At 43.4% G+C, this 26,195-nt stretch overlaps 1 protein-coding gene across 5 annotated transcripts in view; it reads right to left on the bottom strand.

Moving 5' to 3' along the window:
• Rbp6 (RNA-binding protein 6) overlaps window positions 1-26,195 on the bottom strand; it is a 205,749-nt gene that overhangs the window by 52,149 nt on the left and 127,405 nt on the right. For all 5 annotated transcript variants that reach the window (XM_089467844.1, XM_089467843.1, XM_089467845.1 and 2 more), the window contains exon 6: window positions 20,022-20,114. In XM_089467844.1, coding sequence (XP_089323970.1) covers window positions 20,022-20,114 — 93 coding nt within the window. The remainder of the gene's footprint in view (window positions 1-20,021; window positions 20,115-26,195) is intronic.

Genomic DNA, 26,195 nt, shown 5'->3' with positions numbered 1-26,195 from the left:
TCTCACTGTGCCTCTTGCTGTGTGACTGGCATTGCCAAGCGCCTTCGCCTTGTTCATCTTTGGCATTATCTACTTCCGCCATAAACAGCAACAACTTTTCATCTTTGTGCCAAGGCAACAATTTTTGTCTTTGTCTGCGACGCGCTTGACTCTTTCGTCTGCTCACTCTCACTAGCACATCTCTATCTCTCTCTCTCACTCTTCCTCGTGGCCAGGCAGTTTAACAAACGCGCGCCACGTTGTGCATTTTTATGATTTTTATTTTGATTTCCTTTAAACTAACTTTGCTGCCTGCCACAACAACAACAATAACAACAACAACAAATCGTTGCTATTTTTGCAAATTGCCTACAATGATGGCCACAAGTTCAGCAGCGTCTGCTCTGCTCTGCTCTATCTCTCTCTCCCTATCCCTCTCTCTCTCTATCTCACTCTTCTCTGCTCTCCTTTTCGTTTCTTCAATGTTACGCTTGAAGTAATGAGGGTTTTTGCTTGTGGGCTGGAGGCGTGGCATGTGACGGCGCTTTCTAGCCAATTTTTTGTTGTTGGCTTTCTTTTTCCTTTGCCTTTGCCTGTTACCCGGAAAATATTATTTCGCTTGACTTTTACAACAGCCCAAAAATGGAGAAGCAACTGTCTGGTCCTCCCTCTCCCCTCTTGCTCTTGCTCTATCTCTTTGGCTACTTTTCTATTTTCTTATTGTTTTCTTGTTGTTGTTGTTGTTGTTGTCTTCTTGTGCTTGTTGTTTGTGTCAATGTCGCTGTCGCCGTCGCCGTCGAAAACTATTTTGCTATTTGTTTTGGCTAACTCGATTTTTCACTGGTTGCCCTTTGTCTGCATGGCTTGGCCGCTTGCAGGACACTACTGCCTGAATCTGACACATCTGAGACAGAGACAGACACACACACACCCTCACACACACACACAGTAGGGGCAAAGAAAAATGACCAAAAACACATTTGACATCGCAATGGCCGAGAATTTTTCTATTTTCGTTTGGCATTTGCTGCTGCTGCCGCTGCTGCTGCTGCTGTTGGTTTTCCGATTTGCCATTCATTTTGTGCTCGTAATGATTTTCATGCTAATCACAGCAATTGACGCGTATGCCACTCATTCAGTCAGTCAATCTCTCCCTCTCTCCCTCTCTCCCTCTCCTCCTCTCCCTCTCTCCCTCTGCTCGTAATCGCAGTCAAATCACAATTTCATATTCTTTTTATGCCCGGCACTGAGTGTATCACATAAAAATAAGTTTGCCAATCGTATGTTAGTCACACATCGAGCGAATGATCTTGGCGCATATAAAAATAATTCCATGCATTAGCATAACAAGCTTCATTCAGTTACAACTTAGCTCATATCTATGCTAAGTTGCTGTTCCACTGCTCTGAATAGCCATTTCATATTTTATTTAGAACTATTTGAACTCGTAATTCATTGCTCCAAATAGTTAAGCAAGAGCAAAACCGAAATTTTATGCAGGAAAAGAGCTTGGAGGGGAGTTAGATACAAGCTGAAGAGCTATAAATAAACTTAATAGATAGAATAGTGATGTAGTAGTTCACTTAAAGCTCTGGTAGAATTTAAAGCTCTTCCATAACTTTAAAGCTGTATGGTTCTTGAATCTACGAGAGCTGAAGCTTTTACTTCAAGTTGCCTTTAAGGTTTACTAACTAAATACTTTATAGAGATATAATATATTTAGACGTCTTTAATTACTGTTAGATCAACTTTCTCTTCAGCTATAAACTTAAGGCTTAAAGCTCTACTCAAAACATTTTTAATTAAAAATATCTAATTTCATGACATTTTTTTTCTTCTAAAATATATATTATATTGACAATTCTGAGGAAAACTTTTAGTCAATATATGTGCTTACCTAAGCCTCTTTCAGACTCACAAAATTTGCTCAAAGACAACCCAAATTGAGTCGTTTCCTCAAAAATGTTGCCCAGCCGCCTGCATATTAGCAGTTTTCTGAGAACTAAAGACCTGATAAATCTCTGCTCTATTAATGTTGAAGTGAAAGTTGAAAAAGCCAGCTAGAACAAATTCATGAAATGTCCAATTAAAGTATTCCACTGAAGACATTTAAATCGCTTTTCCGAATACATTTCGAGCACAATTTGGCATCCAGCTCAACTTGTCTCTGATTGCTTTATTATTGCCGACGACGAGGACGAATCACAGCTACGTTTAAGAAAAATAATTACTTTTCTCGAGAACTGAGTTCATATCAATTTGCATTGCTTTATATGAGCCATAATTCCGGGTAGGCCAAAGCACCAAAGCAAATTTCATCTTAGCCGGAAATGAGTTTTCTAAGCTCAATTTTTGCGTTTAGTTTGCTGAAGAATTGCAAAGCATTTGCTCGCTCTACTGCTGCTTCTTCTCTCTTTTGATTATTATATTTGATTTTCATTTGGTTTATTGACAGTTTGGCCATTGATCTATTTTAATGCTGGGGCATTACGATATCATTTATTGAAAGGAAAATTGAAAGTATTTATCACGCTGCTAATAAATGGATGCCTCGATGTGAAATTGCTATGCTCTAAGCCAATGCACAATTTTTCAAAGTTGAAATTAATAAGGTTTTTTCTTGTTGCCCTCATTGTTGCTGTTGTTGCTTGGCTGCTTTGTTGCCGCTCCTGCTGCTCCTGCTGCTGCTTCGACAAGCAACGTCGAGCGACGACTTTCATTTTGCTTGCCTTTAATTTTTCTTTTATCTGCCATTGAACAATGGCCAGCACAATTTGGCTGATGAGCAGCAGCAGCATGAGGAGCAGGAGCAGCAGCAAGAGGGGGCGGAGCTGAAGCAGCAACTGTAGCCAGCCAGCATAATAAATTAAGCGCTGCCTGGCCCGTTTGGCTGCCACTTGGCCAAAATAAATTGCACTAAGCGAAAAATAACAACTCAATTCAGGGTACGAGCGAACGACAAGCGACAAAAACTGCCGGCCAGAAAATTGAAGCAGCTCCAAGCGCTCCAAGCAGCTCCCAGCTCCGAGCGCCAAGCGCCAAGCTCCACAACGACAAATGGAAAAAGTGCGCAACACAATAGCCAAAAAGGAAAAAAAAGAGCAGAAAATGTGAAGGGAAAAAGGGATATAAACAGATTACGTCGTTATTGGCGCTGACCAGCACGTGCCCACACACTAACACACACACGCACATATGGCAAAGGATATAGACATAGCGGAATGAAGCGTGCAGCGTGTAGAGAGCCATCTATGCCTGGTCGCTGGATTTCTCGATTGATTTTGCGTTGTCGCTCGCATCACCTGCAGGCTAAGCTGCTTTTCAGCTCTGGCCAGCAAATGGAGTTAGATAGAGAGAGAGAGAGAGAGACGCAGATAGGGGGGAGTGGTAGGGCGGTCAGCTGCTGTCCATGTATGCAGTGAAGCGTTAACGTTAACGTTTCGCAGCGCCTTTGTGCTGAGCACATTTTGTTGTTGCTGGCGGGCAGGTTGACAGCGCTGCATTAATTTGATGTCGCCAGCCACCCGACGAGGACGACGACGCGGACGACCCGCAGGACACTGGCTATAGCTCGGGCTGAGCATCAGCTACTGGCAATCGTGCAACAATTCACGTTGCTGCCACTTCTTAATTAATTTGTTCATTTATTGCAGCAGACACGGGACTGGCGGAAGCTGCTTAGAAGCCCCGTTGATTGAGTCTTTAGTGCAAACTTTAGGGTTATCTACCAGCGACAGCTGTGTGTGCTTCAAGTTTGCGCTCTCTCTCTGTCTTACACAGACTCTCCCTCTCTGTCTCTCCCTCTTTCTCTCTCACTTACAATTCACTTTGGCTGGCGACGGCTTATGAAAAACAATAACAAAAGCATAAATCAACCAAGTCGGATAATTTTCTTCTCTTTTTTTCACTCTCTTTGCCATTTTCTATTTTTAGTTTTCTATTTTTGGTTTGTTCTTTTTTCGATGCTTTGCTGACCAACGTTTTGGGCTAAAAACAACAAGCGAAGAGCAGCTGAAATTTTAGCAGCAGCTGCATTTTTCATGGCCCGCTTCACGGCAATGGCAATGGCCACGTGAATGCTGCAGATTGTGAGCCATAAGCCCTAAGCCTTAAAGCACCCACCGTGCGCCGTGCGCCGTGCGCCACATTGTTCAATGGAATGAGCTCAAGAGCTTGAAGAGCGCCAGAAAGTCCATGATTTTATCACTGATTGCCATGCCAAGCACTGCAGGAGCTAGATTTTAAACAAAAGTCTAGCTGAACAACAGAGGAAAACTATGGGATGAAGTATAGGCCTTAGAAAGTTGAAGTTATTCAGCAGATTTATATATATCTATATATAAATGCTTATATGTATATGTTGTATAGATATTTCTACATATTGCCAAACTAATCTAAAATTTATTAAAAATGATAATAAATAAAATATTATAAGCAATTTTAGGTAGGTTAAATAAGCTTTATTTATACAAAAATAAATATTTTTTTTTTAATTTAATTTTTTATAATTTTATAATTTTTTTTTATATTTTCAGAATTTGAGTTTATTTTATGTCGAGTTAATATTTTTTTTTTTCAAATTCATATATTACTTTGCTTAAATTAGAACTCAAAATCTCTCTATCTCTTTCTCTCACTCTCAGCCTCATTCTGTTTCTCTCTCCTTCCATCTCTCTCTCTCTCTCTCTTTCTCTTTCTATCTCTCTCTCCCTTACTTAAAGTAATCTCACATTTGGGTTCAGCGTATAAATAGCATCGCAGAGCACTATAATAAATTCTTAAGAAATGCATTCTATTAAAAAATACTTGTGCAAGGGCGTTTCAATGAAATTGTTAAATAAATTCAACTATTAATATCAGCGCGTCATTGAAGCTTTTATCGCAGCGCTACGCACTTTGATTATCTACTTTGTCAAATGAGCATAAATTGTAGACTTAGCCTTGAGTAGGCAGACAGAGATGGAGGTAGAGAGGGAGAGGCAGTTATACAATAAGAGAGAGAGAGAGAGAAAGAGAGAGAGAGAGAGAGAGAAGAGTCAGCAACTGGCGTTAATCGCTGGCGCATCCTGTGTAAATCACTTGAGCCGCTGGCCCCGCGCTGCACTTAGGGCTATCCGTGGCCACTAATTTAGCATTATGCAAGTCAGCGCTCGGCTTACGCTCCTCGAAGCGCTCGAGACCTCGTTCATTATGCGCCCATTCTGTTCAGGTTGAGGCAACGGCTCCTGCTGCCCCTGCTTCTGCTACTCCTGCTGCTGCCCTAGCTACACTGGTACTTATTATTTATTGCGCCTTAGGTAATGCCCAAGTTCCAAGTGCCAAGTCAACTTGCAATTTTTCATGCACGTTCATTATTATCATTGGCCCCGCCCCACGCACGCCCACTCGACTCGAGTTTAACTGCAGCAGCCGTCGCTGATAAGCGACGAAAATGTGTAGAAAGCTGAAAGTTTTGCACAATTTTTTATGCCGCGCCAGCGGATGCAGCAATGAGTAAGAGTAAGAGATAGAGAGGCAGAGAGAAAGAGAGAGAGAGAGAGAGAGGGCGCTAGAATTTATCACTGCAAGACGCAGTGGAAGTGGAAAGGCAATGGCATCCTTTGCAATCACATCAGCAACAGCAGCAGCAGCAGCTTCAGCTACAGCTTCGGCTTCAGTTGCAGCTGCAGCATCAGTTTGCTCAAATAAAAGGCGAAAGAAACTGCAACGCGCCATTCAATTTGATTACTTGCATCATAAATACCGGAAGCGTCAGAGTATTGAGGCGCCACAGCAGAGCTTGCACCACTTGCACCACCAAGCAACCAGCAGCTGCAGTCCAAGGCATGTGCGTGAGTCCCCCTCCCCCTTCGGCAATGGCTTCGTGTGCTGCTTGAATGACGGCGGTAATATCCTGTAACGCATTGACGCAGTGACGCAGCAGCTTGGCCGGGCAGATAGCGGCGAGAGCAGCTCCTTAGCTGTCGCTCCTTTATGCACTCGAAAAGAATCTGCTGCCATTGCTGCTGCTGCATGAAAGGCATTAAAATGGCAGCACAGTGCAAAAACGTATTAGTAACAGACTATTGAGACGCTAAAGTGACGCAGGATGCGGCGGATGGGACGCAGCTCGTGTGAATTCTTGCAAGTGCCCTGCAAAATGACTTATGTGCTGCAGGCAACAGCCACAAGGACGACGACACTATCGCCAAATCAGCAGCGCAGCTTGCATAAAAAATTTAAAGCTCTGGCGATAAAAAAAGAAGAGGATGAAGATGATGAGGGGAGATGGCAGCGAGGAGGGACAAGCAAGCAAAATGACTTTGCTGGCACACACACACATGCACATGCACACATAGAGTGAGGGAGAGACCACATAAGTGCTTATGCTATAACAGGATGTGTGCAGGAGTGTGTGTGCGTGTGTGTGTAATGACTGATCGTGTGATTTTTTATGCCTGCAGCTGCGTTGAAAGGCGATTTATCTTGGACTGGCTGGTTGACTTCTAGCTGGCACAAATCAAACTTTGACTCTGACTCAAACGCGCACACAGAGACACAAAAAACCGTAAGCTGAGCATAAAAACTGACTGCGAAAATAAAGCAAAACAAACAAACAAACCAACAACAAAACGCGTCTCTCTGTAAAAATGTAAGTTGCGGTCGTATGCAGTGGGAGAGCTAAAAGGAAAAAGAGTAGATAAAAATGGAAAAGAAAACACAAAATAAAAACAAAAATATAGAATAGCTGGCAAAAATAACCAACTAAGCTTAGAGCTGCGGGTGGAACACAACTAGAAGGGAGCGGGGGCAGGGGGCGTGGAACGGAGGCAAATAGGGTTTCAGTTTGCCTGTTCAGCGGTTGGCAGAGATTAACTTTTGGGTCGCTCAAAGCGACCACAGCAAGTGCTTTACATTTTAAACATGGCGTCAGCAGCGGAGGCGGCGGCAGCAGCTAAAACAACAAGGGGCGTGGTCAGCTCGACAGAGCTTGTTAGTGGCCAGATACAGAGAGAAGCGCACAGACAGACGGCGCTCATTACTGTTGTTGTTGTTGTTGTTGTTGTTTGCTGTTGACAAAAGCGCATATGGCAAAGCCGCAAGCCGCACAGATTAACAATTAGTTTGCTTTTTAATTTTATTTAATATTTATAAGCGCATGCAGAATGCTAAACTGGGGCGGGGGCGAAGGGGCGTGGTCGTGCTACAATGCCATGTGTGACATTTTATCGAGGCAAAAAATGTTTAGCTAACTAATTGAAATGTATAAAAATACCAACGCCCAAAGAGGGCAACAAATTTTTTAAATATTTTAATATTCCAATTATTTATATGAAAAACGAGCGAGGTTGACTTTTAACTATCACACTGCATCTGTGGGGCTATAGAAGTGACATATCATGTTTGACAATTTGTCTATGTGGAAATTTGTTGCATTTGCACTAATTAATTGAAATGGCAACAACTTGAGCGCTCAAAGGTAGGCAACACTTTTTAGTGAATAAATAAATATTAAGCATACGCAATGTTGGCTTTTAATTGCCATATCTAGAGGCAAGTGTGGGCCAGCATAGATATCTAGATAGGGTTTGGTTGTTGTGCACACACACACACATACACACAGCATGCGTGTGTATATGTCAATTATTTGAATGTTGTTTGTTTGCCGCTGCTTCTGTTGTTGTTGTTGTTGCTGCTGGTTATTGTTAGCTGTTGGCTGTTGTTTTCATATATATTTATATTTATGTTAGCACGCAACACTCACACACGCACACGCACACGCACATGGCATATAAACGAGTGTGACAAACATAGCGACACAGCCAACTGCAGTTAAAATGAAATAAAACATGAAAATGAATTATGATACATGTGTTGCTTGGCCGTGCCCCAGCCAAAAGCAGACTGTTTGTTAGCTAAAAAATAAACAACAAACAAACAGAAAAAGAAAGAAAAGCAAAAAATGGAAATGGAAATGGGAATGAAAATGAAAATGAATATGGGAACTGGCTGGCAGCAAGTGGCAGCAGCCACTCATTCATTTTAATGCCATTTTAAACTTAAATGAAAGTTTATGGCTTTTTATTTGCATTGTGCGGCTGGCTGTCCATGCTGTCCATGCTGTCCATGGTTGCCGTGCTCATACCTGGGCAACGCATATGCCAGCACTGCGGCTCCATACGCACCGACATTGCCACGAAATTTAATATCCGAATGCCGTTTGCCGTTTGCCGTTGGCTTTGTGCGGCAGATAAGTCTTTGTTAGGCGCGCTAAACTGATTTGCTTCAAGCGGGAGATGAAGTTGGAATTTTTTTAAGGGAATTTTCGGGAATTTTCATGCAAATATATTCTGGTTTGAGGCTTGAAGTTTGTTTAAGGCAAATTTTATTTGTAATATTTATATACATTTTTGAAGAGTTTTTAGTGTTGTAAAACAGCTGACTATACTGAAATTGCAGCAATCAAAATGGGTGTATAATATATGCCCAAATTATAAGTCTAGAATTTATAGCAGATGCGGCTATTCTCTAGACTTTACCAATTTGTAGGTAATTTCAATTTCAAAAATATATATTATTCTCTTTGTTGCTCTTCAGTGTTGTAAAACAGTTGAATATACTACAATTTCAGTATTGGACATAAAGTCAAAGTCAAAGTCAAAGTCTCACTCTCATCTGGAATTGATAGCCAGTGCCGGTATTTGCCAGTCGTTGCCAATTTGTTCATCTCTATAGATACAATATATCTATTTACATTTGTAGCTTGTTTTATTATTACTCCTGCTGTTGTGTTGTTGTTGTTGTTGTGGTATTCATGTTGTTTGCGCATCTGCTTGTTACATTTGCTGGCGCTGCTTCATGTAAGACTCGGCACTGTTGCAGGCAGCTCGGCCCTCTGACAGCAGCCAGAATTGTAAGCCGGTAGATCAACGCCCGAAACGCAGTTGTTGTGCATTGTTCTTGTTTGTTGTTTTATTGCAAAGACGTGCACACACACACACACACACACACACACACACATACATATATAGTCTGTACATATGGGCTATGTAAAAGTCGACACTTTACATTCGCCAGGGCAATATTTTATTTTTATTTGCGTTGTTAGCCAGAAATTCGTTACCTGACCGAACTGGCAAGCCAGCCAGTGTCAGCAGCAACAGCGCCAATTGGAAAACACGCACACACGCACACATACACACACACATGCACGCAGCTGAAAGCAGCATAAATCAAATTAATTTTGTAGGCGGCAACATGCGCCATTTTGTAACTGGCTCCACATTTCTCATACTCACGCGCTGTCTGTGTGTGTGTGTGCGTGCGTGTGTGTTTTCTTTATTTTCAGCAGACAGGGCACATGAAAAGTGCGTTTTAATTGCAAAGATGCCGCGCTTGGCATCGCGATTCGACGCTAATTAGGCGCACAATTGGCACGAAATAAAAGGCCAGAAAAAACAAAAACAAAAGCGTGTACGTGACTATCTCAAGCTGTCGATCCCAGCTCCTGCTGCTCCTGCTGCTCCCACTCCCCCACTCTCCCGCTCTCACAGTTTAACCAGGTTCGGGCTGCCGCTGTCTGCTGTCTGCTGTCTGTTTGCGATAAAAACGTACTTTTAAATTGTCGTCGGTTGGCAACGACGCACGTGTAGCACACACTTGTACTTTGTGTGCTCGCATTCGCATTCGCATTCGCATTCGTATTCGTATTCGTATCATCAAATGAATATTCGCTTATTTGCATCTCCCTAAGAAGAGTGAAGCAGTTGCTGTGGCTGGTTAAGTTTTCTCTCTCTATCTCTCTCTCTCTCTCTCTCTGTGTGTGTTGCAGATTGAGGCGTGCTTGAAATTGGGCAGGAGGCGAGGCGAGTCGAGTCGAGTCTCTGCTAGCTGCCTGACAAAATGAGTTTTACGGCATTTTTTCTTTATGCTTTACCCCAGCTCTATATGTGTGTGTGTGTGTGTGTGTGTGTGTTTGTAAAAGGACCGCGCTGAAAGGTTAACCTTTGGTTCAACAGCTGGGCTTTTAAATTAAGATTTTCGCTGACAAAAAAAATAAAAATGTGTGCGGGGAGCGAAGAAGAGAAAAGGAAATTTTGCCGTTGAAAATGAGAAAAGTTGAGTTGCAGTCCAGGCCGTGCGCTGTTTGCCCAGCGACTTGGGCAATAATTTGGGCAAGTCGATGGCAGAAGTTGTCGCTGGCGGGCCTGCAGCTAGTTTGCTTATGCAGCCAGCCGGCTGTCTTGGCGCCCTTCTCGCCGATTCTCAAGTCTGCTTAAAGATTTGCTTTTCGAGCACAGTTGGCAAACTACTTTGCATAGCTTTGACCTTTATCCAGCCAACTGAAGTTCTAGCTTGCATTTTAGCTAAGGTTCTTTTACCTTAGAAAATCCACAGTCGACTCTTTGGGCACTTCTAGGCGATTCTCATGATCGTTGAATGATAAACGTTATTTAACCATGCCCTCTACATCTATTATATTTATATTTAGAGATGCCCAATAAAGTTTTCACTCAAATCACTCTCAGCTCTTCTCGCTGATTCTCATGCCCGCTTAAATATACATTTTGTAGCGAAACTTAGACTGAACTCTAGCTAGAGATTCTTATTTGAGTTCCCATTGCTTCAAGCTCTTCTCGGAGATTCTCAAGTCTTTTCAGCTTTGGCTTAGCTCACGTCTATCTCTAAATTCTCATTTATGCTTCAGCTACTTTTCATTTCAAGCCTCTCTCGGCGATTCTCAGATATCTTATAAGAGCTAAGCCCTTGGCAAACTAATTTGCTTAGCTTTGACCTTTGCCTCAACTCAAGTTGTTGTTTCCATTGGCTGCACTTTACTGATGCCACAGAACTATTACGAAACATGCACTCAGGCACGGCGGAGCTCGGCACGGCACGGCACACAACATATGGCATTTATAGTCGGAGCGCATTGCTACCTCATCTTCATCTAATGATATTGAATAAGCACTTGAAAAACTCATATAAAGTAAACAATTGATTTCCATTACGTACGTGGCCAGACTCCCACTGAGTGTGGCACACACACACACACACACACACGCACACAAGCACACATGGGGATGGCCCCTGTTGGGAGCGCAAATCCAGCAGGAGCCGGGGCCGGGCAGCGAGAGGGGCAGACGCTGACAGGGAAACGAGAAGCCACAAACTTTACAACTTGCCATTTGCTTACCCAACGTTTACTTGCAAATTTCTTTTGGCTCTGCAGATTTTTGCATTTTTCTTGCCCACACACACACACATGCATGCTTATTTGCTGTTTGTGTGTGTGTTGTTGTGAGCTTCTTGCGAGTTATTTTCATATTTGTTTAAAGTCTATTTACCGCAAGTTGACAGTGAAATATGCGAAACTAGCGCGTAGCCAAATAAGTGCGACAGTTTCCGGTTACAACTGTGGCAATGCTGACTAGGGGGCGTGGCCGGGCGGCTGGAGGTGGCTGGCGGGTGCTGGGTGCCGGTTGAGTTCTGTGGCAGGATGAGCAGCAGGAGATATGGCTTGTGCTTTGCCTGCATGTCATTGCGGTTTGTTTGTTTGCTTGACTTGCGCCTGGGTAAGGATTTCATGTGCTTGAGCAGCAACTGGAGCAGCAGCAGAGCGAGAGAGGGATGAGAGAGAGAGAGAGAGAGAGAGAGAGTGAAAGAGAGACCAACCGCAGCGCTGGTTGTCTGCGTAGCTATGTCTGTGTGGGCTGCCTGCCTGTCCGCATGACAATTTGTTGTGCATGAAATCTGCAGGCGCTGCTCCTGCTGCCGCTGCTCCTGCTGCCGCTGCTCCTGCTGCTGCCTTTTGCAATGTTTTTTGCGCAATTTGCCAAAGCCTGCAGAGAGATATGCATAGCGGCAGACGAGTCCAGAGACCCAGAGAGCCCATAACCCAACAGCATACGAAACGCCGACTTCTCCTGCGACTCCGTCTCCGACTCCGACTCCGACTCCGACTCAGACCCAGACCCAGACCCAGACCCAATTCGAGTGGCGGAGCAAGGGCTCAGGTTTTTAGCCCAGGCCAAATAGTCGTCGGGCTGTGTAAACAAACAGTTATCCCTCGCTTGGCAAGACGTATTAGATTTCTGGTGGTGCTGCGGTTGTTGCTGCTGCTGCTGTTGTTGTTGTTGTTGTTGTTGCTGCACTGCCTAACCACTGAGACGGAAGTAATGTGTCTATCAAAGCATTAACAACGAACGAACGTCTTCGTCTGCATTGGGGGCTCGTTTCCAGTTTTTTTTCTCCCTTGCCTTTGCCTTTGCTTTTCTGCAGTTGGTTTTGCTTTGACGCCGCTGGGCTTTGCATATCATGTGAAAAATCCATAATATATAGCCAGACATTATATGTATACATATCAATATGTGTATGTGTGCGTGTGTGTGTGTGTGTGTGTGCTTACAAGGTTTTATCAGCTCTTGCTGGCATTAAACGCCTTTATGCCAAATTGAACACAATTAAATTAGTTGCGGCCGGGCGGGGATTAAGCTAGAAATTGCCAGCTGAAGCTGCAGCTCAGGTGTGCTTGTTGTTGTTGTTGTTGCCGTTGTTGTTGTTGTTGTGCTTATGTACAACTAATTGGCTATGTAAATGACAGCTGCTAGTGCCAGCTTTGAGTGCACACACACACACATACAACAGCACACACACACACACACACACACCTTTACAAATGTGGTGCATATATCATTTATATATACATATATACTGTTAATTACGAGCTTAGGTGGAGGTGCTGAAGTATTTGTGGCTTGTCAGGCAGCCACCATAGCCGCCGCCATCATCAGCCAGAGCCCCCACCAACCACCAGCCACCTCCCCCCGCATCTGTAACCTCAACCAGCTAACCCTCTAACCCAACCAATGCACCCACATTGACATTTCGAGCAGCATCAGCATCAGCAGCAGCAGCAGCGGCGTTGTCATGGAACCTTTTGCTAAGGATTATGCAAATCTGCCACTCATCGTGCACACACGCACACGCACACACACGCCAACACACTAGCACACATGCAGGCATAGGCACAAAGCCTTCATTTACATTTACATACGGCTAACTGAAGATTTGCGCTTCATCATAATTTATGCAGCTGGAAAGAGGCACTTCGCATTCGCAGTACCTCAAAAATTGCCCACAGTTATGTCACACACACACACAGTGAGAGAGAGAGAGAGTGTGTGTGTGTGGAGGCACAAGGACAACACAAACAGAGCTGACTGACTGCTTGACTGACTGATACGTCGAGCTAGGTGAGCAAACAAACAAGATTGAAACTCCATCTGCAGCAGCGGCACGCAGACTTGCATATACCCTGCCTTTTGGCTTTTGGCTTTTGGCATAGAAAGTGTTGAGAATGTACAGAGCAAAGGCAGTAAGATAAATGCATATCAGAGGGAATATCATATGAGCTGAGCAGTCAGAGTTTAGCTGCTGAGGGCAAGCCAAGAGAAAATTTGGTTAAGAGTGGACTTTGCCTAGCTAGAAAATGTTCAGTGGAGTTAAGGCTGGTGTTAATGGAATGAAGCTTGTATATCTATTCGGTAGAGCTAACGTACTAGTAATAGAATAATAATAATAGATCAACTAGATGATTTGAGTCAAACCGGCCAATAGCATTGAAAGCTATAGAATCATTAATAGTGGCGAGGGCTATTAAAAAACCATTAATAATGACGATAGTTGTTTTGGCTCCGTTACTAATTACGCAAGGTTGCTGAGCTAAGAACAATCGATAGAGACGATAGTTATTTAAGAAGCGACGATAGGCCTCGAAAGTCTCAAAAGTGAAGAGAAGAAGAGCGAAGACAAGAGTAGAATTTTAGACGTGTTTTATTTTTTAAACGAATAGCAGTTTTGCTGATATTTATATGTATATATATAATATAAATATTAATGTATATTAGATTCCTCTTTAATTGCCTCTTCAATTGTTCTCAAATGGCTTCTTCAATCATCTCTCTAGTCACATCTTTAGTCACCTCTTCAATCGTCTCTTTATCCACTTTTCACTCGAAAACATATTTGAATTTGAAGTTTGCTTTATTATTAGCTAATCTGTCTTGCTTTGCATGCATTCAATCATAAGCAAATAATTATAAATGTAAATTCACATGAATTATTCGATAAGCAAATGTCAATCATTTCATTGCTCCCACTCCCACACCCACTCTCTGTCTTTCTCTCTCGCTCTCTCTAACCAGTTTATATATAAAATACTTAAACTTTGCTTCTTTTGTATTTTTGTTGCAATTTATTTTGCATAATTTGTCATAATTAATGCCCCAGGGATAGCTGCTGCTGCTACTGCTCCTGCTGCTTCTTATGCTGCTTCTCCTGCTGCTTCTCCTGTTTTGGTTTGGCCACTACTCAAGCCGTGAGAAGTAGCCGGCGCCAGCTGGCTGGACATTTGGCAGCTCTGGCTGCACTTCTGCCCCTTGGCCTGGTCAGCTCTCGCTCTATCTCTCTCTCGCTCTGACTGTGGCCCTGCTCGTCTTCTGCACATAAAATGCTTATGAAAAGCGCTTAAATTAACTAACCCTTGGGGCAGGGCAATGCAAACACCGTAAACACCTTTAAAAGCCACAGGGCGATGTCTGCAGGCTGCCTGATACTGGCCACTGCAATTTCCATACCCCATGGCCATAGTTCAGGCTTGTTGCACAGCGACTCACGGGGCGGGGGGAGGGTGGAGGGACCCTTTAGGGGTATAGCTGCTGTAAGGGGATTTTTGCAAAATGTGTAGTTTATTTGCAATTTTTTAGCCAAAGAGCTTTGCATTTTTGTTGGTTTTGTTGCCAGTTTTTACTTTTCATTTTTGTTTTTGTATATTTGGCTTCTCTCTGCTCTGCTGCTGCTGCTGCTGCTGCTGCCGTCTCCTGTCCTTGCGGCATGTGAAATTTGTGTTATCGCAGCGCTTGCAGCAGCTGCAATAAAATCAGTGGCAAAGGTTGCAGCAGCTGAGGTCAGTTTGGGGTCCACTGCACTATGTGTGTGTGGCAGTGTGTGTGTTAGTGTGTGTGTGTGCATGCATTTTGGTGTGCCAGTTAAATGTGAAGCATTTGCACTAAAAACTTGCACAGTGAAAATTTGAAATTTGCCATTTGTTTTGTTGGTTTGGTTTGGTTTGGTTTTGTTTTCTATTTGAGTGCGAGTGGGCGGGGAGCTGCAAAACATTTCTCTGATTTGCATTTAAAAGGTGTGGCAACTGTCAGGCAGAGGCAGGGGTTAGGCCAATGGGGTCCAAATGATTGGCCTCTGTCTGTCGCATCTGCCTCTTCAATGTATCTGTTTGTTAGAGAGAGAGGGAGAGAGAGAGAGAGGAAGAGTGCTGCAAAGTATTCAAGTTTTTATGACCTCACACACACACACACACACACGCCCACAGCGGGGCATTAAAACTTTGCTATTAGCCAAGTAACGTTAGGCCATTCGAGCTCTTAACTGCAATCTATGTTTGTGCAGATGCCATACGATATTCCTGCATATAAAAGTCAAATGTTGCAACTGAAAGCCGAGAGTCGTGAAGCGTGATCAAAAGGTATTTCAATTGAAGACGAATCTGGTTTGCTTTTAGCTTGACTGTGTTGGCCAAGGCAAGCAAAGCATTGATATGAAGCAGAAATTATAATTTTGGGCAAGTTAAAGGCCTTTGGGTAGCAAGGAAACATAAGTCATATGGGCTAAGCGACTTCTCTTTAGCTAATCATTCGCAGAAGTTTATCCAAGTGACTCTGCCTCTCTCAGAGAGGAAGTTACCTTGAGTAAAGATTATTAGAATTCCTTGGGATTGCTCTTCACTTCAACTAGAGCTTCTTAGAAAATGTTTCAAGTCTCTCCCTCTCTCCCTCTCTCTGACTCTCTTCTTGATCTGACTTCAAATGGGTAAAGTAAATTCGTTTGAGTACAATTTCTATATTTTTTAAATATTTAATATTAAAATTTAATTTGTGAATATATTTAATTTTTTTTTTTTAATATTTGTAAAATATTATTTAAACTTTTTTTGATAATTGTAAAATATTTTAAAAATATATTAACTGTCTGACTTGCTTCTATGGGATTAGAGATACATTTTCAAGGGCAGACTTGCTTCAGCCGCTCTAGTCTCTCAATTTATATATGTACATGTAGCTATAGCTTATCAAAACCTCATCTGATTTAATTTCTGTCAAGCGGGATTTTTATTTTTTAAATTTACCTGAAACTCACTCTCTGTCTCTCTCTCTCTCTCTAATTTAAAATCGGAAAATCATATTTCACATTATTTAACTATATTTAACTAAGTGTCCATCAGTCTTTACCTCTTTGCCATTTGTCAATTTGACTTATATATAAATCGAATAAGAAATTCCAATCAGAATATTTACAGAATTGCAAATAAATTTCGTCTAGAGCATTCGGCATTCGTTTGACAACTGCGTTGCAGTTGCAGCTGCGCTCGCCCACAAACTGTGCAATAAAAGGCGAACAATGCGAATGCAACATTTAAAATCTACAATAAAATGAAATGCAAATAAAATGTGCCGCTGACACGGCTGAGAGCAGGCGAAACTAGAAAAATAAAGCACAGCAAACCAATATATATATATACAGATATTTAATAGAAAGAGAGAGAGAGAGAGAGAGATAGAGAGGGAGAGAGATAGAGGGAGATAGGTGAACGTAAAAAATTGCGCTGGCAACATGAAATTGGCTGGTTGCTCGGGTCATAAATTTCTATATAGACAATCTCGATGTTGTTTGCGCTATTCGACTATCCGGCATTTGGGTATTCGACGTACAATTTGGCCTATTGTTGGGCCGTAGCACTCTGATTGTCGCCGTCGTGCTACGCAACATGCAACAACTATTAATCATATTGAATGGCTTCTGTTTCTGTTTCTGGCGATGGCGATGGCGATGGCGATGCCTCTGCCTGGGCCTGGGCCTGGGCCTGACTGTGTCATCCTGGCTAATCAATCTTTACCGTGTGCCGTCTCTAATGGCACTGACAACGACAAAGGCCATCTCTCTCCTGCCCCCACGCCCTCACTCTACCGCTCTGGCTATCTCCCGTTCCATCGCCCAACCCCCCATAGAAGAAAAATGGCCGATAAAGTCATTAACGCCTGGCTGGCCACCTGCCCTGGGATATGCTACGGCTTGCTGTTGTTGTTGTTGTTGTTGCTGCTGATCCGGACACGGATACGGCTACACACACACATACACACACACAAGGAGCTGGCCGTCTGAGCCGGCGGGGGCCAGTTGCTACTATTTTGTTTATGGGCGAACGGCGCAAATCTCTTTGCCAAGCCGCTGCTCAATGAGGCGGCAGGCAAAAGCCAAAAGGGGATTAGTTGTAATCAATAACTTGGCCCAGGCAAGCGACGGGGCTGCCCAGCCGCCATCTCCAGTTCTGTTGTTTGCCTGTCGAAAGTTTTGCCAATGCTTCTACGCCCCACCAGCCCCCTCAAACTGAGCCCTTTGTGCGCCAAGTTATTATTATAATTTTTTTTGTTCTCTTGCTTTCTTGCTATTTTTTTTTTCTTCTATTTTTGCAAATGCGGATTAATTGAAAAGTTTGCCATTAGCAATTCGCGCTTGGTTAAGTTGCTGCGCCTTTGTTTCAATAGAGAGAGAGAGAGAGAGAGAGAGAGAGAGAGAGAGAGAGAGAGAGAGAGAGAGAGAGAGAGAGAAAGAGAGAGGGAGCGCTAGCGCCTCTTGCCACCTAGGCAATATCTTTGGCTAGGTGTTTCAACTATTTGATCGTTATGGATTTTGACAGCTTCATTCGCAGTTATGATGAAAATTACTTAAAAGCATTTTGCGCAGCGCTGATTTGATTGATGGGCGTTTATGTGGCATGAATGGTGGCAACGCTGCCAGCTGGAATGGGGCCGAGCCGAGGCGGGGCGGGCATTTGTGCTTGTGCCTGTGGCAGTGCTGCAAGCTCTCTCCGGCGTCGTCATTATATTCGCATTATCGAGTGACGTGGGCGCGGGCGCAATGAGCCATCGCAAATGCCAGTTGACGTGCCGGCGGTTTGAAGAGCTGACAAAAAGTTGCGCCAATTTGTGTCAATTATCAGGAGGCTGCCCCACCACGCCCCCTCCCAGCCGAAATCTGGTGCAGCCCACTCATCAGCTTTTCACCTGGCCGTTGAGTGAAGTTTCCAAATCCGCTGAGAGTTTTTGCCGAATATGGGGCAGCATTAAATGACAAAACAATGAATATTCCCAGCAAAAAAGAGAGAGTGAGAGAGCGAGACAGAGAGAGAGAGAGAGAGAGAGGGAGAGCAAATTGCGGCTTTGTGCGCGTAAATTTCGTTGAGCACGGCGAGTTTTCCATTCTCCATTTCATAATGTAAATTTTTTGTTGTTTTCTGTTCTTGTTGGGCTCGCCGAAAAAAAGTGCCAGCAGTGATAGATGCCATTTTTTTCAGGTGGCTAACAGCCAATTTAAAAGTACAAAGCAATTAGAAAAGTTGATTAACGTCAAAATGTTCCTATCAAATATTTAATTGAAGTTTCAAAAGCGCATGAAAACTTTTAGCATCATTTGTTGTGTGTTCAACATGAGCTTGTGTTGAGGATTTAAGCTTAAAGTGCATAAGCCAACAGCCAATGGAATATAGTTAAAAGCTTATTAAAGCTCGCCAAGCACATGCGACATTTAAGATTAAAGTGTAAGTATCAAAGGTAAACTCAAGGAAAAGCTTTGTTAACTTGCATGAGCTTTGCGATGAAAAGGACAGCTTACTTTGAAAGCACATTGGGAATTTAATTGAAGATCTTTAAATATAAATGTTTTTGATATATGAACTTTCTCTATAAGAATATTTGAGAGCTTCTCTTTGAGTAAACTTAAATCAAAATAGAATCAGAAGCTTATACATTTATCTGCGGCAATGGAATCTCTACTGAAATCTCTCTTTAGGTACACAATTTTAATTACTTTGCGTACAAGCACAGTCGACTCGAAAGCTTTAAAGCTATCTGTGTTGCCATGGCATTTAATCCTTGTATTTAGACGACAATCTTAAGCAAATCTTAATGCAGGTTTTGCATTCCTGCAATTCCTGCAAGCCATCCGGCAGAGTTCGTTCATTTAGGCTTATCCTTATTAAAGATTTATGCTTAAGCATGCACGTCGAGCTCTGCTGGATAAGGCGTAAGCAAACATTATGCATATCGTTAATGAAATCCTCAATGGCCTCAGTCTCAGCTGAGGCTGTCACATACAACGCCCGTTGCAGTCTGAAGCATCTAGTCGCTCATTAAAATCGAAGAGCGTCGAAACAAATCGATTTTCGTTTAGTATCGCAATCAAGAACACAACATTTGTGTTGTTGTTGTTATTGTTGTTGTTGTTGTTGTACTCGTGCTAAAAATTTGTTTTGTGCGCTATAACAAGACCGGGCCGTGCCCCAGCACACACCTGCCTATAGCTGCCAGGCTGCCTCACTGAATGGAGAACTTAAAGAGCACTCGAACAGCACTCAGCCACAAACACATGCACACACACACACACACACACACAGAGAGAGTGTGTATGAGCTGCTGTTTAAGTGGAGTTTGCTTTGGCTGCAGAGAATTTTTTGGATAAATTGTTTTGAGTGAAGGGTTAGAGTAGGCGCTGCACCGTCTGTGCCTTGCAGTACTTGTCAAGATTGAATTTGCCACGAATATATACATATATATATATGAATGTATACATATATATATATGATTTTTTTTCAGCTTTCTTTTTTGGCATTTTTATTGATCAAACAAACGCTGGCAAGTGGCAGCTAGTGAAGGTGTCATTGCTCAGCACTTGCATATATATACAATGTATATACATATATATACATATATAGGTATGTATATATCTGAGCTCTTTGGAGGCAACACGCGCAGTGCGCATAAATTGCATGATTCGTTTTTCGGCAACTGTCATTCGGATTTTTCATTTGCATTATTATTATTTGGCAAGTTGGCAGACGTTGCTTTATTGCCGCTGGTACAAAAGAACTAGTTCGCTTGTGTTTATTCAGTTTCTTTTTTTCTCATTTCACTTTAATGGGTTTTACTTACCGGACCAAACTGTTCAAAGTAGCTTTTGACATCCTCTAGCGTGGTGGGCGCCGAGAGGCCGCCCACAAAGATTTTCTTCGTTCTCGTCACCATCTGCAACAAAATAAAGAAAGAGAGAGAGAGTGAGAGAGAGATAGAAATTGTGATAAAGTATCAGCATAAATGAACGAACGAATGAGCGCGTAAAGCGCAAGTGGCAAATGCTGCTTAATTTAGCTGTAGCCTGGCATTTAAAAATGCATTTATGGTAGCTGGCAAAGGCAAAGGCAAAGGCAAAGGAAATCGGATCAGGAGCAAGCCCCACAGGGGGGAGGGGTTGAGGGCGAGTGGTGCTCCATGTTACCCAAAGTTATGGCCCGCCAGACTGCGCGGAGCCGTAAGAGTCGCTGCTTCTGTAACTTACGGCAACAACTTTCGCTATGCGTCGACCATTTTGTGCACTTTATGTAGTAGCCGCACATGTGTGTGTGTGTATCTCTATGTGTGTGTGCAGCTGGCATATTTAAGCTGACAGTTTCAAGTGCCAACTTTACGCAGTTAGCGCAACAGCAGCACCAAAAATGATGGCGCGCCGAGTGCACGGCTCTCTCTCTATACGTGTGTGTGTGTGTGTGTACTGCAACGCCAGCCTTTTTAGCCCGCAGGCAAGCGTAAACTGTTAACGTTAAGTGACGGCAGTTAAGCGACAGTGGAGCAAACGATTTGCCAGCCAGTTCCGAGAACTGGTTCATTTGCGGAACAGCTAGCATTTCTTAGTGCTGCATTCAAAATTCTTTGTAACTGCCAGGAAATGTTGGCTTATTTACTGCAAGCAATCAAAACTTTAATAAACCATGTTTTTATATTTGGTGTTGTTTCATTAAAAAACTATAAAAATTAATTTAAACATTTTAGTTAACTGCTGAATTATTCATCAAACACTACAATGTTTAGTTCAGTTTCAGGAACGGATTATTTTTTATACCCTGAACCCATTGAAAATGGGAAATCAGGGTATAATGGTTTTGTGAAAAGTATGTAACAGGCAGAAGGAATCATCGCAGACCCCATAAAGTATATATATTCTTGATCAGGACGACGAGCTGAGTCGATATAGCCCTGTCCGTCTGTCCGTCCGTCCGTCCGTCCGTCCGTCCGTCCGTCCGTCCGTCCGTATGAGCAAAAGGATCTCAGAAGATATAAGAGCTAGAGAGCTGAAATTTGGCATGCATACTCGTGTATACCATAGGCAGTACAAGTTTGCTTTATTTTTTCGATAACTCGTTCGATAACTTTTTTATCGAGAATAATCGAAAAATCGACTTGGTTTTTTCAGCATAATTTTAACACTTTTAGACCTGGAGACTTCAAATTTGGGTTGTATATAAAGTTAATGGATACAAAGATTTTGTAATTTACAGATTTTGGATACCACGCCCCCTTCTCCCCCAATTTGTAAAAAACGCATTTCAAGTACTAGAGACTTGTGCTTTGGAATGTACACATATTTTAACCATATGATTACGCTCTGAAAGTTTCATTAAGATCGTATGTCTACAAAAGAAATTATTCAACAAATAAATTCTCATAATATTGCCCACACTGCAGTGCAGCCCAAGCGCAGTCGCTGCTAACTGCGCAGTCAGCAGAGCACGTGCTTATAAGTGCACGTGTATGTATGTGTGCATAAAAGAAGTCCAGACTGATTAGAATATCAGCTTGGAGGGTTCAGGGTATCTCCTAGTCGAGCAGTCTCGACTGGAGCCTTCTTACTTGTTATAACAAATTTATTTATTTATTTAATTTTTTTTATAAAAATTGTAATTACGTCTTAGTGTTTTAATTAATTTAACTTCTGCTCAAACTTTTTTAATAGTTACAAGGCTAGCTGTGAGCTCGTTCCAGGAACTGATTCCCTTTGTGAAGCAACAAAAAATGTGTGTAACTTTTTTTATTACTCACTTTTGTTTAGTGATATTTAAATTGAATACTGGTTCGTGAACTAGTTTCATTGTTATATAATACTAAAAAGCCATTTAAATTCAAACTCTAGCTCAAGAACTAGTGCTATTTTTGCATTCTACTTGGACTTCAGCTCTAGCTCAAGATCTAGTTCTATTCCTGTAATTTACTTAAAGTCTAGAACCGGTTCTTTTCCAATATTTTACTTAAATTCAATCCCTAGTTCAAGAACTGGTTCTATTCCAGTGCTAAACTGCGCACTGTTCACTTCCAATTTGCTGGGCTCAATTAGAAATCAAGTTCAATTGATAATGAATCGAATGATTCACTTGATGAACTCTACAGTTAGGACGGGGTTCGTTAAACATTTCTTCCTCTGCCACTTTCGGCAGTTGGTTGCGAAATTTGTGCGGTTTTTAAACACATTTTATACCATTATTTTTTTTTTTTATCTTTTTGGGGGCTCTCTTTTTGGGCCCATGGTTTCATGGGTTTTTTGTTGCAGCTGTAGGGCCGGATGAAGCTGATGACGTTGATTGCACTGAAGCTTGCTAGCTGCAATTTATGAGCACACAGACAACAGGCTGCAGGGCTGCACACAGCGCGAGGGAGTGTGAGAGAGAGAGGGAGAGGGAGCGGGCGAGGCGGTCGAGTGGTTTTGGATGGAGGCGTGGCAACAGACGGCTGGAAGATGTGGGATACGTCCGTTAAGGAAGCTAACGATATGTAACAGCGGTGCTGATGTTTCTGCTGTGCCAGCAGTAAAATTCATACAATGTCGTAAAATTAAAACACTTGTGTTGTCGCACCAGCAAGAGCAAGAGCAAGAGAGAGAGAGAGAGAGAGAGAGAGAGAGACAGTGAGTGAAATAGAGGTACAACTACAAAGTTAGTCATGCAGCTTTTGGCAAGGCAAATCGCTTTTGGCCCGTGTTCCTGCCGGGCTGCCAGCTTGGCCGTCTGCCCTAGAGTAGTCCTACACACACTCTGTGTGTGTGTGTGTGTGTGTATTTGTCTGAGCTGCACTTTACACAGGTTGGGCAAATACATGCCAGAGGTCTGGGTCTGGGTCTGGGTCTGGCTCTGGGCCTGGCTCGCTGCGGGCGAGCTGCTAACAATTTGCAGCAAAAGAGAAAAACCAAGAACAAACAAAAGCCGTCAAGTTGAGTGCGCTGCAAGAAAGTAACAGCATGACGTCCAGGCACAGCTCGCGACTCCCAACTCCAACTCCAACTCCAACTCCAACCCTATCCACAGTCTCGCTCAGCAGAGATGACGCACAAAATTGCAGCGATACGAGGAACAGCGCCCGCCAGCATTTTGCTGCCTTGCTCGACTCCGGCGCTAATCACTGCCAATGAGGCAGCTACTTAAGCTAATAAACTGCCCACTGGCTCGACTCTGCAATGTCATCATCAAAGACACATCTCTACACATATATAAATGTACATATATATATATTTGTGTATAGTTGTAATTTTGTGTATTTGCTGGAAACACGCCCAGTGCTGATAGCGCGGCATGAATCAAAAAGAAAACACACCCAGCGCCGACAAATGAGGAATACAAAGGCGAGCTGGCGGAACTCGATTCGAAATGCTCCCCAGCCCCAGTCCCCAGTCCCCAGCTGATCAGGCCAAGGCGACCTCAACAAATGGAACCACACACGCATACTAACGATGTGACACGGCATTTTAACGGCCAACACACAGCGCTGCACAGATTAGGAATGTCAATATTAGCCACGACGACGACCGCAGAGCAGGCCTGGGTGGGGGGCCGAGTGGGGTGAAAGGTGGACTCGATGTGTGTGTGTGTGTCTATCTAGTAAAAGGTTGGGGCACCTTCGCCCCGCCCCCGCACACGGTCAATTTTTGACAAATGACGTCAGACACGGGGCGTTGAGCTAGTGAAGCCAAGCTGAAGTGGGCGTGGCCATTGGACATGTTACAAGAAACGGAGACATCCAATGCCCAATGCCAATGTGGTCAACCATCGAAAACTAACTGCGCGCAATTGCCTTGCAGCCTGATTAGGAAAAGGTGTTGCTTACAGCAGGATAATGGACTGCCAGGACGGCTGCAGGATACGAAATGCTCAACTTTTGCTAAATGCTAACAATCTACAGGGCAAATTAATCAGCAGAGCGGAGAGTGAGAGGGAGAGAGAGAGAGAGAGAGAGAGAGGGAGAGACAAGCTGAAGCTCGTGTGAGCTCTGCCAAAGTTGTCGAAGTTGTGCGGAAGCGCTTAGAATTTGAGTTATAGTTCTATAGGGAGAAATTAGAGCGAAAATTAGTTAAGTTATGGCAAATCGATTGAGAAAATCTGTTCGCGATGGCCGGAGAAGCTGTGGACTTGGTTTAGCAGAAGCTAATGTAAGAATTATATACGTTGCCTAATGAAGCGAAAGCCAAGGCATTGGGTTAAGGTAAAGCGTAAAGGGAGAGAGAGATAGAGAGAGGGAAATAGAGAGAGAGAGAGAAAGAGAGAGAGAGAGAGAAGGAGATAGAGAAAGAGATAGAGGGATAAAGAGAGATAGATAGAGTAGAGAGAGAGAGAGAGAGAGAGAGAGAGAGAGATAGATAGAGGTATAAAGGGAGATATCGAGACTGAAAAAATCAAATATTTAAAAGTTCTAACTACTGAAACTTTGCATAGGCTTCACAGACGTAAATTCCCTATCGAAATATTCCCTTAGCCTCTACAAACTTAGTTTCCTTGCTTAAATATTCCTTTAGCCTCCCCAGACCCAGTTTCCCTGCTGAGTTTTTCATTTAGGTTTGACTTCTATAACCAATTTAGGACTCTTCAAGCTCAACCCAGCTAGCATATTAAATGATATGCATATGCGCTTAAATAACGACACGAGTGAGTGTCAGACAACATGGGAGATGCTCTGCCCCTTGAAGTGCTCTACCCACATTTCACTAACCAGCTCTATAACATGGGTTTAACGGCATAAATTGAAGTAACTGCGTAACTGCGTCTGCAATACTCTTGACTTGAATGCGTATGCAGAGTTCACTATGATTTGCAACCCCTTAAGCTGCTTTTAATGGCCTGCCAGGTGAGGGTTGTCGGTGGGTTGGTGGGTCGGTGGGTCGCTGTGGAAATGCCCATCAGCGCTGACAATCAAGCCGGCATTGCCTTCATCTCCGATGTTGGAGGCGCAGTGTTGTAAAAGGGCAAAATCAATTTAACACTTTCAACTAAATTATTCATTTTGCATAATAATTTTCAAATCTGTCAAAATTCACACAAACACACTGACACATACACACACACACGCACACACACACACTTCTACATTGAAAGCAGGCTTTTATTCGATACATTCAGCGGTTGTCGGCGTCTGCACTTTCACACGCTTAGGATCGCGATAGGGATGTTGACTGGTGGGAGCTGAGAGGAGGACGGCGGATGGAGCAATGAGGGGTGCCGCCTGCAAAAAGCACTCAAATAATTCCCAGGCGTAAGCTAAACCAGCGCAAAAGTTGCCACGCTGCGCACAACAATAGCAGCAGCGCAGCGCAAGGGAGGCAGAGGGGCGGTGGGGCTGGTGGCAATGTGGAACTGAGACTAAAAAGTAAAACCCTTTAACCGAGCGTAGGCAACGGCGCCACGCGAAGCGTCACAAATTCTGTTAAGCGAAAATTTCATCAACGGCACGAGAGAAATTTTCATTTGCCATTCGCCATTCGCCATTCGCCATTGAAACGCTCCGCCCGCCCGTTCCGCCCACCCGTTCCACCCGTCCGGTTCCGTCCATGCGGCCGTGCGTCCTTTTGCGTTGTCAAAATGAAAGGAAAATGTCTCATAAATCCTTTTAATATTAAATGAGCTCGTTCTACTCCACCTCCGACGGCGGCGCTCGTTCGAAAAGCCGCGCCACGCACACACTTAAAATTATGTGGCTAATGGGAGCAACTTGGCTGGAAATTGCGCGAACCTGTCGAGAATGCCATTGCCAGCCAGGCCAGGCCGAGTCAGGCCAGGCTGAGTCAGGCAGCCAACTTCTGCCAGCCATTCAGCATCTACACATGTCCCTCTGCCCTGCGTCCCACTCTCAAATTTGTATATCTGATTGCGGCCATGGGCTTTGTGCGGGCAGCGGGGGAGGGGCGGGGGGGGCAGGAAAGGTTTTCGGGTTGCGCCAATTGTCATTAAATGTAATTTTTAAACCTGTTAGCAACGCGGCGCATGTAGGCCATAAAAAGGGTAGGCTAGAGCCCGC

The sequence above is a fragment of the Drosophila arizonae genome, chromosome 4 (genome assembly GCF_054131065.1).
Source record: "Drosophila arizonae isolate 15081-1271.41 chromosome 4, UAZ_ARI_1.0, whole genome shotgun sequence".
Lineage (NCBI taxonomy): Eukaryota > Metazoa > Arthropoda > Insecta > Diptera > Drosophilidae > Drosophila > Drosophila arizonae.
This window is presented reverse-complemented; position numbering and strand designations above follow the sequence as displayed.